General features: G+C 45.0%; 1 protein-coding gene across 1 annotated transcript; it reads right to left on the bottom strand.

Annotated features, from left to right (window-relative positions):
- Positions 1 to 9,076: 9,076 nt before the first annotated feature.
- Positions 9,077 to 9,502, bottom strand: IQCF1 (IQ motif containing F1). The gene has a single exon (XM_056129698.1). It carries the CDS (start codon positions 9,500 to 9,502, stop codon positions 9,077 to 9,079), a length of 426 nt encoding a protein of 141 aa, XP_055985673.1.
- Between the last annotated feature and the right edge of the window lie 8,392 nt (positions 9,503 to 17,894).

The raw sequence follows: 17,894 nt of genomic DNA on the forward strand, positions 1-17,894 counted from the left end.
TTGAACCTGGGCCGGCCACGTGCAAGGCAAATGCCCTACCCACTGTGCTATCACTCCAGGCCCTAGCTGAAGTATTTTTAATAAAATATTTTTATTTTAATAAAATATTAGCTGAAGTATTTTTTGTAGGTAACCTTTTTAAGGTGTAACAAGTTTTCATCTAGTCCTGATTTATAATTTTTACTATATTGTAAATATTTGCCATATTTTTACCAAATTTTTACTATATTGGATAAATATTTTGTTAAATTCTATTTATGCACACGTGTGTGACATTGCAGGTTTTCTTGTTTGTTTGTTTGTTTGTTTTTCGCTTTTTTGGGGGGGCCACACCGGCAATGCACAGGGGTTACTCCTCGCTCTGCACTCAGGAATTACTCCTGGCAGTGCTCGGGGGACTATATGGGATGCTGGGAATCGAACCTAAACCCTGCAGTTTTTTATCTGGCTCTACACTCAGGAATTACTCCTGGCGGTGCTCAGGTGACCATTATGGGAATCAAACCCAGGTCGGCCTCATGCAAGGCAAACACCCTACCCACTGTGCTATCACTACTGCCCCATGATTAGTTTTCAATACTGAAACTCTGTTCCTGAAGTGGTTCCCACTTGGTCATGATGGAGTTGGAGGTGAGATAATATTACACACTTTGTATATATTAGGTGCTGCTAAATTAGATTCCCTAATTTGGGGGATGTTTTTGTTTTGTTTTGGGGCCACATACAACAGTGGTCTAGGTTTATTCCTGGCTCTGTGCTTAGGAATCATTTGTGGTAGTGCCAGGGGGACCAAACCAGGTACCAGTTATCAAATCTGGATCTGTCACAAGCAAGGCAAGGGACTTACATTATACTATCTTTCTGGTCCCTGATTTCCTAATATTTTTTTGGTGATTTTCATTTCTATTTCATGAGATATATTAGTCTGTGTAATCTATTATTAGACTGCCTTTCTCTGGTTTTGCTATCAGGGTAATATTGACCTTATAAATTGAATTGGAAAGTGTCCTCTCCTCTTTTCTAGGGACTATATAGAATTTGGTGCAATTTATAAAATATTTGCCAGAATTTGATGATAAAAACAACTGTAAAGTTTTAGACTACAAATTAAGGTATTTAGATAACTATGTGATGAAACAGCCCAACTTCACAACTGATCTCAGAAGAGATGCAGGCCAAACAGATGAAACTCATGGGAGTTGTATCTGAGTTTTGGATACCCAATTGCGGAGAGACCAAGTCCACACACGATAGTGCAAAAGCAAAGGAACTTTATTGCTAGCTCAAGCTAGGGTCCAAGTCTCATCCAACGCAGTCGAGTCTCGACAAGGACCCCGACTCCAAATCACAAGCAGTTTATATAGGGTGCAAAGTTAAGGGCAGTTCATAATCTGGTCTACTTTTAGCATTGGCCCTATTATAACAGCGGTCAGCAATTTGACAATAGTTTCCTCAGTAACAGTTAGTAACAGTTTCTAAGGGGGGTAAAGTGACCCCTCACGACCCGCCAGACCCAACTGTCCCATTCCTTATCTAGTCAAATTACTCAACTGGGAGTTTACCAGAAACTGCAAGTTATGTTTCTGGGAAACAGAAACTCAGGCCTAGTCGAAATGAGCTGTAGCCTCACAATGGGTATACTGGCCTTGGGCTGGAAAACACTGGGGCACCCTCAGGAGGGTACAAGCAGAGTCCCCAGCTTGCTGGAGCCCTGGGAGCCATACCCACCCCCCACAGCTGCAGCCACACACAAGGCCCAACTTCACTGCTTCACGAGTAACCTCAGGTAAGACACCGAGATGAAACTCCCAGGTACACCGATTCTCAAGCTCTCCCAAATTCCACAATACCACAGGTCAGTAGGAGCACAGCAAGTTAGATGGGAAAGTAGCAAAGAAGCCCACTAGGCTCAATAAGCCAAAACACAGAAGATTCAGCCAGCAACAAACAGCTCAGTAAATCCTCAGACAAGGAATTCAAAGACCTCATTGTGAGATATAACAAATTTCATGAACTTTCTTTCACTGTACTATTTTTTGGTTTGTTTGTTTTGTTTTGGGGCCACATCCCGCAATGCTCAAGGGTTACTCCTAGCTCTGCACTCAGGAATTTCTCCTGGCGGTGCTTGGGGGATTGTGCCTGGGCCTGCTATGCACAAGGCAAACACCTTACCCCCAATACTATCACTCCAGCCCCACACTATAGTGTTTTTGATAATTCCACTTGCCATTTCATTGTAATAAGCAATATAAAATAAATTATTTTGAACATCCCAAGAGGGCAGGCTTGTTAAGACAATTAGTGGAGGATGGAATTGGTGTTGGAACATTGGATGCCTGAAACAGCTGTACTATGAACAACTTTGTAAACCATGGCAGTGATTAAATAAAGTAACTGAAAATAAATAACATGGGATGATTCATATTGTTTCATCTTACACAAGTTTTGATAGATTTTGTTTTAAAGAATTGATGTATTTCATCAGAGTTGTTGAATTAATGTATGTGTCGTTATATTTCCTTTGTCAACTAGGATAAACCATTTCTGCACTTTGAACAAAAGGAAGAACTTAATCCTTGTGGGCTTCTCATAATGTACCCAGGACAAATAAAACTGCAGCTTCACAGCACTGCCAGCCCCCTCACCTATGGGCTGTGAGCACTGAAAGGGCTTGTCAGCTGAAAAAGAAAAAGAACTTGAATTATTTCAGAGTTTTCAGAGCTATTCTGAGGAATGTGAGTGTGTCAGCTTCTTCCCCTTTAAACACAGAACAGTAGGTTTATAAGCATTTTGAAAGAGGGACTAGAAGATAAATTTACATTTGAAATAGTTTAAGAAGAAACAAAGCACTTATTTGGTAGACCTCTGGCAATTCTAACACCTAAGCTAATTGTGGTGCTGTAAGAAGTATTCAAGGCATAAACACATGCAATCCTTGGGCTAAGAATCTCACATTAGAATACTGTATTTTCAGGGATCATTTCTATAGTTCATTACTAAGGAAGTTTCTCTGTGTACAGCAGTGTTTTTCAACCAAAGGGCCATATCACCCCTATACATCCCCAGGATTTTCCAAGGGACCACAGGAAAAAAGGAGGTGGGGGTCATGGCACAAGACTAGGGAGCAGTTGTGGGGAGGCAGGTGGAGGGTGTCAGGCATAGGAAGGAAACAAGATCGGAAGGGAAGGGGGTTGAGGAACACTGGTGTAGAATACCTGAAACCCCTTGAAGAAGGTATAGCATTCGCCCTTGGCTATAAAGTCTGGTCTAGGTATTGCTTCTGCAATGGCCTTTTCCCATTAATTATAGTTCTCTCTTCTTTTGGGAAATTAAGAGGAAGAGGATGTAGTTGGATCAGTTTTTATTATTTTAATAGCATTTATTGCCAGAGCCAAAGTACAGTGGGTAGGGCATTTGCCTTGCACATGGCTGACCCAAGTTCTATCCCAGGCATCCCATATGGTCTCCCATGTACCACCAGGAGTAATTCCTGAGTGCAGAAAGAGTAACCCCTGAGCATCACCAGGTGTGACCCAAAAATTTTTTTGAAAAAATTTATAAAATGTTAAAAGAACACTAGGGGCTGGAGAGATTGTACAGTGGGGGTCGGGTATTTTTTGTTGTTTGCTAGGTTATTTTTCTTTTCTTTTCTTTTCTTTTCTTTTGTCTTGGGGTCAAGCCTAGCAGTGTTCAGGGCTTGCTTCTGACTCTGTGCTGTGATTGCTCCTGGAGATGCAGTGATGGAAATCAAAGCCAGTTTGGCCATGTGCAAAGTAAGCACCTTACCTGCTGTGCTCTCTCGCCAGCCCAGTTTTATCTTTTTTATGATATTGTACAATGTTATGTGGAATCTTATGCAGTTGAATCACTGTGTAAAGCCTTTAGGTAGTTGAAGGAAGAAAAGTAAGACACATATAATAGTCATAATATGTGCCTGTCACTGTAAGATTTATTTATTGCCCTTTCCATGATGACATTGGACCGATAATATCCATTTCTCACAACTGTCACAATTTCAACGAAAGATGTCATATTGGGAATTTTTCATTCATTTCTTCTGCTGGAAAATTGAACAAATCAGTAATGATGTAGGGAGTCAGGCAGAACTCCTGGCAGAAAATTTCAGGGAGAGACAAAAAGCTATAAAACAGGACCCAGACAACTTCACTGGGATGCCTCAGACAGGGGCAGGCATCATCCCTCTACCTGCCCTCTAAGAACTTTAGCCAACTTTCAGAACCAAATGAGAAGTGCAGGTACACGGGTTCAGTGACGGCAAACTCCAGACCTCAAGGGATAGGGGATGGGCCAGTCCTTCCCATCCCAACGTCCCCATGGGACCCTGGGAGTCACACCCACAAACTGTCTTCCAGTTGCTACTTAAGCTTCTTAAGGGCCATGATCCAGAGACACACAAAGGACTCTCCGAACCAAGCCGCTCACTGCTGAGATTTCGCCAGACCGTAAGTAAAGTAAAGTAATTACCTAAAATTTTAGAATTATTTCAGAAGCACTGTGCACCATCTTATGCTATTCATAACAAGTGATATAAAAGAGATATGGGGGAGACCGTCTGCCATAGAGGCAGGGGGATGCTGGAATGGGGGGAAATGTTGGGGACTTTGGTGGTGGAAAATGTGAACTGGTAGAGGTTAGGTGATGAATAATTGTATGACTGAAATTCAAACAGGAAAGCTTTGTAACTGCATCTCACAGTGATTTAAAAAAATAATAATAATATAAAAAATGATGAAATTAACATTCTGAATTTAAAAAAAGGTAATGTGGAGTTCATGCCCAATTCAATCAGCTTAATCAATGGCTGGATAGCAGTACAGTAGCAACAAAGTCTCCAGTGGAGACGTTACTCCTACATTAAAAAAAAAAAAAAAAAAAACAGGGCCCAGAGAGATAGTACAGCAGGTAGGGCATTTGCTTTGGCTTTGTGTAAGTCCCACACAATTTCAACACCCTATATGGTTTCCCGAGCACTACCAGGAGAAAGCCCTGAGCACTGCCAAATGTGGCCAAAAAAACAAACAAAAAAAAATAAGTAAGTACTTTTTTTCCAGGTCCAGGAATGTGTTTCAGTGGTGGAGCACTTGTCTTGCAAGTTCTCATTCCTGGCTCTACCCCACTACCCTGGGGATCACTACCCTGGGGATGACTGCTAAGTGTGATCTCCAGGGCCATGAGCATGTAACCCCTGACACAGCACAATGAAGCATGCAACCTCCAGTGAGCACTGCATTGTATGTGACCCCCCCAACCACTACAAGCGTACAACCCCCAGACATCACAACAACAAAGGGTAAAGAAGAGGGGAAAACATCGTTCTTCTTGCCCTTACACTTGAGTGGCATTTTAGGTAGCATATTATTCAATGCTTACGTTTTTCTTTCAGAGCACTGGAGATTGCTCCATTTTTTTTCTTATCCCGAGAGTTGCCACTGAGAAAGATAATATCTATCTGATACTTATTCCTTGGTGAGTTGTTCTATTTTTTCTCTTTAGATGTTTAAATATTTTTCTCTTCATCGGTTCTGAAATTGTTCAGCAAGATGGAGCTCCATCTGTTTTCCTTCACCTTTTGAGGGCACTTGAGTCTTTTTGAGCTCTGAAAAACTCATTAATGCTGAGAATGTTCCTGCTTCCCATCCCCGTCCTGTCTTTCTCAGGAACACCAGTTCATCCATGACTGCAACTTCCGCATCAACATCCCACTCTTTTATGTCTTTTGGCCTTTTCATTTCTCTGCTCTTTTGCATTGCTTCCTAGAGGAGTCCTGGGACAGACTTTCCACTCCCTCATCTACCCTGCACATGCTCCCGCTAGTCACCCTACCTCTGAGCTTTTAATTTTGACAGTTTCTAAGATTCCCAGGTGGCTCTTTTTAACAACGGTTGGTCTTTTCATAACTAAACTGTTTTCTCCCATTCACTGATATAGTACATTTGCCTCCTTAATCCTTCCTTTGACCACCACATTTCTGATTTGAGTTTTGGGGGTGCTTTTATGTTTGGGGTTTTCTAATGCTTGTTAGATATTTCTCTTTATTCTGTGGTTTCCTCTTTTCTTGTTGATTAGTGTCATTGTCCTGGCAGAGGAACGGGCATGCAATGCAGTTTCTTGAAATAATTCAACGAGAGGATTATGGAAAAATTCCCTGACTCCAGCCTCACAACTTTTTAGGACTATCTTTGGGCCTTCCTAATTAAAGACTCCTGGTTTTATTTTAACTCCTGCTTCATAAATCCCACCCCCAGAGCTGCTGCCCCATTGCAATTTTGCTCTGAACGTGCTATTTTACAACTCTTTTCCCTCTTTTACATTTCACTTAGCCTCAAAATAGAGGTTCTGATATCCCATGCTCATCAGTCATGCTCCTGCTTCAACAGATGGGCTGTCGGCTCAGTGTCAGTGGGTGGTGTCCCGGGCACGGATCATCATGCACATGGGTGTCATATAGCACCAGACCCTGTTCACACCTGCCCCAAGCCAGGCACAGCTCCTCCCAGGAGACAGACCCTCTCTCACCAGCATATATACCTAAAGCACGACTAGAATATTGGCTGCTGCTCTTATAGGAACATTCCAGCCAGCTCCCACAGTAGCCCACCGCCCTTGGGTCCCTATATCATCTTCCTCCAAGCACATAGCACACTCTCCACTTTTGGATAAGAACAGTTTTAGAGCTTCAAATGTTTTCACAGTATTTTTCTATTTGCCTTGAATCTTTTGAAAAGTCTGCATAATTTCTGCCTACTGATATCCCCTTCAGGTAATATTTTTTAGGTAATATAAGGATTTCTTCAATGGACACCTATGAATTTGAGACTGTGCTCAAAGGTTTTGATCCACTTTCTCTTGGACACTTTCAGCATTTCCTTTGGGATGAGTGAAGCCGATTTTAGCCAGTGAACTGAATGATTTTCTGTGAGCTTGAACTCTCTTTTATTTTTTAATTTTATTTATGTAGTTCAAAAAACAGAAAAACAAAATCATTTTTCAAAAGTAAAAATCAAGCATATTTATAATATCAATATTTTTATATAAATTAATATTTACCATAATATCACTACATGATCCAGGTATACTGTGTCTTAAGTGGACATGACTCTTTCAAAGACTGGCAGGATTACTCTGTGGACTGACACTAGCAGTCCACAGACCAGGAATTGAAAACCACTGACCGTGACCCCAATCCAAGAGAGTAACAGAAAGATCAAAGGTTCCAGCTCTGAGGGCCAAGGGGAGAGCACAAAGGCTATAGTGCATATTTGCATGCAGAACGCCTAGCTTTGATCCCTGGCACTGCATGGAAGGAAGCATCAAAAGTCGAGCTGGATGCCATAACCCTGTGCCGCCAGACCCCATGCCAGGCTGTTTCACCCAGGGCGCCCCAGAAGGGAGCGGGTGAGACCCCTCCCCACCCCAAGGGATGCAACCCTGGCAGCCGAAAACTTCCACAACACAGCCACAACCATAATCACGGCCGCTCTCCACACACTCAGGCCAAGCATCACCCACAAATGCATCTATTCCTGGATGGCGTGGCACTTCAAACCACATACTCTACCCATACTCCAGGATTACTGCGCCACATTTGACAGGGGTCAAAGTAGGAGGCAACCAATCTTAGAGGGAAATACACATTTTGTTTACAGATATATATGTAAAAAACAAATAAGGCTCAACATTAAACATGTTAATGATTTCTTACAGAAGGGCTTAATGGTCCCTGGGTTAAATACAACAATCCTCACACTCTTTCTTCTAAGGATAGTTTTTTCTAGCATTCTCAGTGGATTTTCATAACAAGCAATACATTATTTCGGTTCTGCTTTGGGGCAAGGATTGGTGTTCGGAATGGAAACATCCGAAATATGGTGGTGGGAAGGTGTAATGGTGGGATTGGTGTTTGAATATTAAATATAATCAAATACTGTGAACTACTTTATACAATTAAAAAATTTAAAACTTTTTTTATAAATGTCGAGCTGGAGCAGCCCCAGAGCTCTAGATGTGGCCCAAAAACTATTCAAAAAAAGTTCCCATCTCTGCCATGACAGCCCTGGAGAGACTGTAGAGAGTGAGCAGGAGACATGGAGGCACCTCCTGACGCCTCCTCCACCTGACACTCAGCAGAGTGCTTTTGCCCACGTCTGTGCCTAAGGCCCTCCACCAGGTATGGAGAACCAGTCCTTGCTTCCACTTGGGTGTGAAGGGTGAGTGACAAAAGTTTGATGTGGGAGAGAATAAAGGTGAGCTCTGCGTCCCAACAGCTTCCAGTTTGAGTCTCAGATTATGACTTGGAAGTTAAGTATGAGGCAACACAGGTGTCCCCCATCCCCCTTGATCAGGGCACCAGGATTCCAGACCTAGGATTGGGTGGGCTCCTCTCAATCGAATGGGAACAAGGCCTGAGCTACCAAACCTACACAGCTGAATTCCTGGCAATTGCCATGAATTGGAGAAAAAAAGAAAAGCCTGCCCCCCACACACAATGTTTCTATTACATAAACACAAGCTTGGAATCCTGCATCTGTGTGCATGTGCCTCTGTATTCATGTGTCAGTGCATGTGTGCCTCTGTGTGCATGTCTGCATGTATGTGCCTGCGTCTGCGCATTTGTGCATCTACGTGTGTGCATCCGCTCATGTACCTGTGTGCACGACTACAGGTGCTCACATGCGTGTGTGCACGCATGTCTGCACGTGTGTGCATTTGCACATGTGGCTGTCTGTGTGTGCATCTGTATGTGCGTGCATCTACATATGTATATGTGTATGTGTGAGTCTGCATGTGTGCATCTGGTCTGTGGACAGAGACCAAACTGGAAGGATGGTGCCCCATGATTTGGTCTTCATAGCAAGAAAGTTATTGCTCTAATTTTTCTACCTCTGGCAGACATTGGTATCTGTGTATAACGTTTGCTTCCTCAGGACAAGGGTTCAGAATCCTCCTGCTCTGCCCCTGATAACTGCTCACAGAGCTTGCTTAGAAGATCGAAGTATCTACCATGCTTGCTCTGGCTACCTGGAGCAGATCAGGGAGAAACGAGGGAAAGACCAGTTCAGTGCTTTATTGTAAGGGGAATACACTCCGTCACAATGTAAGGCCCTGAAGCCAGCAAGAACTCTAACTGGAGATGCAGCTGGTCAGCTGTAATTCTGTACTGGCCCTTAATGAAACCCCGAGACTGGCAGGAGTGACACCTCCAGTAGGCCTGGATGATGCGGGCTGCGTTGAGTAGGCGGCAATAGCGCTGGCGGATGCGCCACATGCGGACCCAGGACTGCAGCTTGACTGCTGCCCACTCCTGCCGAGTAAAGGTCTCCAGTGTCGTCTGCCACTTCTTGTCCCACAGCTTTCTCCTCTTCTCTTTCCACCAGTTTTGAATGATCCAAGCAGAGAGAGCTGCGTGCAGCAATGTCCGGCGGATCAGGGTGCCACGCCACCATGCCTGAATCTTTACAACCTGTTTATCGGAAGGGGACATACTTTGCTTTCCTGAGACCTTAAAATAAAAGGGGAGAAAAGGACCAATCAGAATATTCCCCAATTGCACATGCTGGGGGAAAAGGCAGCTCAGATAGAGAAGGGAGCACCAAGTAAAGGGTGTTGGGAGGATCCGCACTCGATGAGAGATGCATGCTGAAAGTAGACTATAGACTGAACATGATTGCCACTCAATGCCTCTTTTGCAAAACACAGCACCCAAAAGAAGAGAGAGAACAAAAGGAAATGCCCTGCCACAGAGGCGAGGTGGGATGGGGGGATGGGGTGGTGGGAGGGATACTGGGATCATTGGTAGTAGAGAATGGGCACTGGTGGAAGGATGGGTACTTGATCACTGTATAACTGAAACCCAAGCACAAAATTTGTAAGTCTACAACTGTACCTCATGGTGTTTACTAATAAAAATTTTAAAATATATATATTCCCCATAGTACTTAATGCCAGAATGTACTGGGGAAGGAGTAATTAATTCCTTATCCATAATTACCCCTTCAACTGGACCTCAAATGCACTGGACACTGGAAACATAAGACCAGATAGATGTCCTGTATCTGCTGCTCTCTGGTTAATGGACACTGACTCTAAATCCCAGCATCCCCATCTGTAATATAGGAGTAGCCTAGGACAAGAGCATCATGGTCTATGGACACAGGTTTCCCATGAGCCATGACCCTGCCTACTTGGCACTTGCCTTGCACACAGCTAGCCCAAGTTCAATAGCCGACCCAATATGGTCCCCCCATGCCTGCCAGGAGTGAGCCATGAGTGCAGAACCAGAAGTTGGTCCTGAGCACTGCTGGGTATGGCCCAAAGAAAAACCAAACACATTGATAATTTGGGCTGGAGCGATAACTCAAACGGTGGAGCTCCTGTTGGCATATGGGAAACTCAGGTACACTCTCCTGTACCACATGGTTTCCCAAACACTGCCAGGGTCCACTCCTGAGCACCAAACCCAAGAATAGACCCCAAGCATCACTCGCTATGGCCCAAGAAAGAATAAACACTACTGTCCAATTTTTTGCTGCTGCAAATGATCAAAGTTCTGGCTACAAAGATAAGACATCAGAATTATTGGCCATTTGATATAAAGATAGTGATCGAAATAAACCCAGTGGCTAAACTCAGGGCTGGATTTAATGGTTTGAAATCCTTTCATTCTATAAATACTATATAGCTATTTTTTAAAGTCACGGATATGGAAAAAATCATAAGTGTGATCTATCTGTACTGATCTTACACACCAATGAGTATTCAAGAAGTAATATAAGTGAGAAAATAGATTCATATCAAGACACTTAACTATACACCAAAGTAGTTAAAGCATATACAAGAAGAGAAAGGTGTATGTACCAAACTGCTATCAGTGATCCTGCTGCTATCAGTAGGAAAAAAGAGCTGAATTGCTGATCTGTGTCTGACCCATCAGACAATGCCAGGGAACCCCATGAGGCTCTGAGATCCCAGGGACTACCAGCTCTGGTTCCGATGGGTTCTAATTGATTCCTGTCTTCTCCCCTTGAGGGACTCAAGAGTACAACCAAATGGGTAAGGGGCAGCCACTATCGAGAGCCTTAGCTCTGACCCATGCAAAAGATAGTCACCACAGCACTCAAACACAAGGACCTGTGGCATCCGAGTCAGGGTTTCTCCTACCTGATCCTTTCCTGGATCCTTTGGTGGTGGGGGTTTAGCTGGCTTTCCACCAGCTGGCCCATATGACTGATTGTCGGTTTCAGTGGATTCTTCAGATTTATTATTCTCCTGAAATGAGCATTTAAAGGAAAGGAACATATGAGGCTTCTCTCCCTTCCTCTCCACTCGATATCCCATACATCACAGTTTCCAGTTTCCCAGAATCTTCTGATCTTAAGAAGTCTCTGAGAGCTATCCTGAGAAATCTCTGAGCCATCCCTAAGCATCCTGGCTTGTCTGTCTCTCTCTGACTCACCATTGCCCCTACATGGACTGGAATAGATGGATCAAAGCCCCTCAGGTCAGTGTTTTTCTAGCCATGGCATGGGAAAAAGTGGAGGGAAGAACCTATGACGTCATAAAGGCAGCTATGACACAGGTGCCAGAAAGACTCCCAAGAGTTGAGCCTCCCTATTCACCTCCTTAAAGGTGTGTGTGTGTAGGGGGGGGGGGGTAGGGGAAGAATACTGTTTGGTATCTGAGGATTTTCTCAATCAAAAGAGGCTAAGAGTTCAACTTCAAGCATCGCCTCGCATGCCAAGTGCAATCTCCAGGGTCCTGCGGCTTGGGATCCCAGTGCTTAAACAGTGGGAGATTTCTGGAGCATGGAGTCAGGTTCGTATGAGCATCACAACCAAGTGTTCCATCACTGCAACCAAGTATGTGGGCCCTGGCAAGCACTGTAACCAAAGCAGAAGGCAAAGAAAATGTTAAAAAAAAATGGTGGAGGGAAATGTATCTTGGTTAAGAATGGGGGTCGGAACATTGTATGACTGAAGCCCAAACATGAAAGCTATGTAACTGTGTATCTCATGGTTATTCATAGCAGTGCTCAGTCTTCACTCCTGGCTCTCTGCTCAGAGATCTCTTCTGGCTATGCTCCAAGGACCATATCAGTTATCAAATTAAAAAAAAATTTTAAACAAACAGGGCTGGAGAGATTGTAAAGGGGTTAAGGCACTTGCCTTGCACATGACCAATGCTGGTTCTATCCCCGACACCACATATAGTCCCCCAAGCACCGCCAGGAGTAACCCCTGAGCACAGAAACAGGAGTAAGCCCTAAGCACCATCAGGTTTGGCCCAAAACAAAAGCAAAGAAAATTGATAAGGAGACATTGGAGTTGAACTATACTTTAGACTAATTAATCTAGCAGACATATACAAAACAGCAACAGAATAATGCGCCCTCTTCCAGAGCACATGGAACATGTTCAGTAACAGATCACTTTAGGCCAGATTTAGGAAAGGTGAAGTCAGAGCTGAGAGACAGCTGTGTGGAGCACATGCCCGGCGTGTGAGAGACCCTGGAATTGATCCCTGGCACTGCATGGCATCCCTGGCACTGCTGGGCCCAGCATCTGAAGGAGGAACACTGCTGGGGGAGATCCCTATTTTTAAATAAGCAGGGGCTGGAGAGGTAGTACAGTGGATAGGGCTCTTGCAGGCAGCCACCCCAGGTTTGATCCCCAACACCCGATATGGTCCTTGGAGCATAGCCAGAAGTGATCTCTGAGCAGAGAGGCAGGAGTGACGACTGAGCACTGCCAGCTGTGACCCAAAAAAACAAAACAAAATAAAAAAGATACTTTATATGATTTTAATCTTTTTGGTAGGAGAGTGTGGGGAGAGAGGGGGAGAAATGCCAGGGATCAAACCCAGGTCAGTCACATACAAGGCAAAAACCCAATCAGCTGTCCTATCAGTCTGGCCCCTAATATATCTTTTCTAACAATGATATGAAATTAGAAGTCAGCAACAAAAGGAAACTGGAAAAATCACAATTATGCATAAATTAAATTAACACAATCCTGAATAACAAAGAAACAGTCAAAAAGAAAATGGAATGGGGGTACAGCTCAGGGTTCAGTGATCAAATACTTGCCTTACATGTGTGAGTCCCTGAGTTCAATCCCTAGCACCACAGACAAAAAAGAAAATTAAAAAATACATAAAGTAAGTAAAAAAGTAAAGGCCCTCCCGTTGATCATGGATTTGCTCGAGCGGGCCAGTAACATCTCCATTGGCGACTTTGTTGTTACTGTGTTTGGCATATCGAATACGTCACGGGGAGCTTGCCAGGCTCTACCGTGTGGGCGAGATACTCTCGGTAGCTTGCCGGGCTCTCCGAGAGGGGTGGAGGAATCGAACTCGGGTCGGCCATGTTGGCTGCGTGCAAGGCAAACGCCCTACTGCTGTGCTATCGCTCCAGCCCTGTATATACACATACATATATATAAAAAGAGAAACAAATGAAAATGAAAACAACACACCAAAAGCAGTTCTAAGAGAGCATTTTAGGGCCCAGAGTTATGGTACAGCAGTAGGGAGTTTTCTTTGCACTTGGCTGACCTGGGTCAGCATTCCATATGGTCCCCTAACCAGTCAGGAGCGATACCTGAGCACAGAGCCAAGAATAAGTCCTGAGCACCGCTGGGTGTTTGGCAACTTCCCTCCCCAAAAAAAAGAGATAAAGAATTTTATTTCAATAAGTGCCTACCTTAGAAGAATAACCACGAGTAAACCATCTAACTTTATACATCAAAGAATGAGAAAGAACAAACTAAGAAAGTTATCAGATAGAAATAAAGATAGCAGAAATAAATAAGATAGAAGAAACCAGAAAAGCAATAGAAAATTACAAAACTAAAAACTGGACTTTTGTTTTATTGTTTTGGGGGCTGGGGCTGTAGAAAATAAACTTATAGGATAAGCCTTTCACCCCGGAAGCTATACTGACCTCAGGCAGCTAAGTCATTATTGCACTGGATCATAGGGCATGTAGCTGGTATCAGAGCATGACTTTGTAGGTGTAAAAACATCCTACCTTGCATGGTCAGCCACATACAAGGCAAACACCTCTCCCTCTATGCTATCTTTCAGTCCTCTCTGGGGCTTTTGTCAAGCCACATATGTCCACCCTTGCCATCATGGCTTCTCTCTTCTGCCCCAGAGAACTCTGTGTGTCCCTAGTATTCAGGACGTTTTCCCGCCTGGATTACAGCTGTGGGGATAATCCCACCATCCTCTGCTAGGTCTGGAGTTCAAGCTTCCATTTGGGCAGAGGGGTGACGGGCTGCACCACTGTGCCAGAGTAGCCAGCATTGGGACCAGAGCGATAGTACAGTAGGTAGGGCGCTTGCCTTTCATGCAGCCAACCCAGAATCAATCCCCAGCATCCCATATGGTTCCCCAAGTATCACCAGGAGTAATTCTTGAGTGTAGAGACTGGAGTAACTGAGCATCACTGGGTGTGACTCAAAACAACAACAATAACAACTACAAAACACAAAGTAGGGGGGCCGGAGCGATAGCACAGCGGGTAGGGCGTTTGCCTTGCACACAGCTGACCTGGGTTTGATCCCCGGCATCCCATATGGTTCCCCAAGCACCGCCAGGAGTAATTCCTGAGTGCAGAGCCAGGAATAACCCCTGAGCATCGCTGGGTGTGACCCAAAAAGAAAAAAAAAAATGCAAACTAGGGGCTGGAGCGATAGCACAGCGGGTAGGGTGCTTGCCTTGTACACGGCCAACCCGGGTTCAATCCCCAGCATCCCATATGGTCCCCTGAGCACTGCCAGGAGTAATTCCTGAGTGCAGAGCCAGGAGTAACCACTGTGCATGACCAGATGTGACCCAAAAAGCAAAAAAAAAAAACGCAAAGTAGTCAACATTCAGGACTTGGACATGGGGCAGGGGTGGGGGGGGAGGAGAGGGGGCAACCTCAGATTGCCAGGCAGGTCTTTCCCTCCTTAGGGTTCCAGTGGGGTCCCAGAGCTTGAGGTAACTCACACAGCCCTCCCATTCCTCCTGCTGGGTCTGAAATTCTCATCTCTGCAGCTCCTTCTAGGCAGCAACTGGAGCTCCGGTTTCTCGAGTCCATCCTTCAGTGTCCAACTCTAAAAGTGCAGGTCTAGGGGCTGGAGCAATAGAACAACAGCAGGAAGAGTGCTGCCCTTGCATGCAGCCAACCTGGGTTCGATCCCCGGCATCCCATATGGTCCTCTGAGCACCGCCAGGAGTAATTCCTGAGTGCAGAGCCAGGAGTAACCCCTGAGCATCACCAAGTGTGGCAACAAAACAAGAAAATCAAACGTAGAAACAAACAAAGCAGGTCTCAGGTTAATCAGCAGTCCTGGGAGGCTGGAGTTGAATGAGAGTTGCGGTTCATTTCTAAGACTTTTTTATTATGGAGATTTTTCCTCCATGTTCTGTGGGTGTGGTTCTCCTTTTTTTCTTTTTTATTTTTTTTATTGAATCACATGAGATTACAAAGCTTTCATGTTTGCGTTTCATTCAGTCATACAATGATCAAACACCCATCCCTCCATCAGTGCACATTTTGGGTGTGGTTCTCTTTCATATTTAACCTTTTTTTTTTCTTTTTGGTCACACCCAGCATTGCACAGGGGTTTCTCCTGGCTCATGCACTCAGGAATTATTCCTGGTGGTGCTCGGGGGGACCATATGGGATGCTGGAAATTGAACCCGGGTTGGCCGTGCAAGGCAAATGCCCTACCCACTCTGCTATTGGTCTAGCCCTCATATTTAATCTTATTTGTCTTTTATTTATTTACTTATTTACTTCATCCCCTATCTAAAGGTTTTGTCTATTTTGTTTATCTTTTCCAAAAAAAAAAAAAAAATATATATATATATATATATATATATATATATATATATATCCAGTTCTGTGATTGGAGTAATAGTATAGTGGGTAGTATGCTTACACACGGCCAATCAGGGCTCAATCCCTGGGCACCCCATATAGTTTGTCAAGACAGTCAGAAGTGATCCTTAAGCGCAGAACCAGGAGAAAGTCCTGAGCTCCATGGGGTGTGACCAAAAACAAACAAAAAATAAGCTGTGTACCAAGGATGGGAGGAGGAAACAAAGGTGTATGATTCCATTCGTACAAATATCTGAAGCTGCTGGTCCATGAAGACAGAAAGTAGAGGGTGACCAGAGGCCAGGCAGGAGGGACGGGGAGCAGCTGCTAAGAGGCAATGCCTCTGTTTTGCAAGATGAGCACGAATGGAGATCTGTGATGCAATCATGTGAATATACACATCTCTGCTTTACTCAACACTCAGAATGGTTTAAATAGTAAACATGGGGTCGGAAAGTAAAGCAGGTAAGGCACTTGCCTTGCATGCAGACAACCCAAGTTAGATCCCCAGTATCCCATAAGGCTCCCCCAAGCTCAACCAGGAATGATCCCCAAACACAGAACCAGGAGTAAATCTTGAGCAGTTAGGTGGGCCCCAAAACCAAAAAAAAAAAAGTATATGCTTTACACTGTCCACACTGTCCTCCCGTTGTTCATCGATTTTGCTCGAGTGGGCCCAGTAATGTCTCCATTTTGAGACTACTTGTTACTGTTTTTGGCATAATATATATATATATATATATATATATATATATATATACAGAGAGAGAGAGAGTTAGTTTTTGGCATATTGAATATGTCATGGGTAGCTTGCCAGGCTTTGCCATGTGGGCGAGATACTCTTGGTACCTTGCCAGGCTCTCTGAGAGGGGCAGAGGAATCGAACCCAGCTCGGCCAGGCTGGCTGCACGCAAGGCAAACGCCCTACCAATGTGCTATTGCTCCAGCCCATTTGCTTTAATTGCCATTAAAATAAGAAGGACTGGGTTGGAGAGATAATATAGTCAGTAAGGTGCTTGCCTTGCATGCTCCCAACCCCCAGCACAACATCTGGCCCCCTGAGCACACCAGGAGTGATCCCTGAGCGCAGAGCCAGGACTAAGGCCTGAGCCCTGCAGGTGTGGATCAAAAACCAAAAACAGTAAGAGGGTCAGGGAAGATGGCTCAAAGGGCTGGAGACATATATGTTTGGCATGCAGGAGGCCCCTAGTTCAATTGTGCTGTGACATGGCCCTCCAAGTACCACCAGGTATCACCCTGGAGGTGCCCCTCACCCTCCAGCCAGAGCACCGCTGGGCCCAAGCACTGAGCCAACCAACCCTCACAGCTCAGGCTCCTGAGCGCTGCTTGGGGGAGGCCAAAATAAGGTAGCACTGGACTGAGGAGATAGCGCAAAGGGAATGTAATCTCTGGGCTCAGTGCCTAGCACACATGCTCCCCTGAGCACTGTCAGGAACCCCCACCCCAACCTCAACCCCTACCCCCACCCCCTGAGCACCTGACTGGGAGGAACCCCAAGCACCACCAAGTGTGGTCACAGAACCAAACTAATAATAAAATAAATCACCACCACCTGAGAACCAGGCCAGTGGGAAGGTTGGAGCAACCTTAAGCTCCTTCCCAGTTCCCATGAACCACACCTTGGCTCACCCCACTTCTCTCCTCAGGACGGAACCCCTCATGCAGTCCCCTCCGCATAGCTAGGTCCCAGCTATGACCCCAGCTCTGACCTTGGTCCCACACCCCCAGGGGCAGCCTTCCAGTGGTCTGGTCAAGAACGATGAGTGGGCCAGGGAGCCCTACCCTGGAGGCCTGACGTCTTCAGTTCTCAGACCAGACTCCAGCCAGCCCACACACGGAGCTGGACAGCCACAGCATCTTTCTGTGGTGGAGGTGGGATCCTGCAGTGATCAGGGACCATGAGGAACCAGGGAGCAAGCCTGGGGCTCCCATGTGCAAAGTACATGCTCCAGCCTTGTGAGCCAGCTCCCCAGTCCAGAGAGAATAT

The sequence above is a fragment of the Sorex fumeus genome, unplaced genomic scaffold (genome assembly GCF_029834395.1).
Source record: "Sorex fumeus unplaced genomic scaffold, SorFum_2.1 ptg000072l, whole genome shotgun sequence".
Lineage (NCBI taxonomy): Eukaryota > Metazoa > Chordata > Mammalia > Eulipotyphla > Soricidae > Sorex > Sorex fumeus.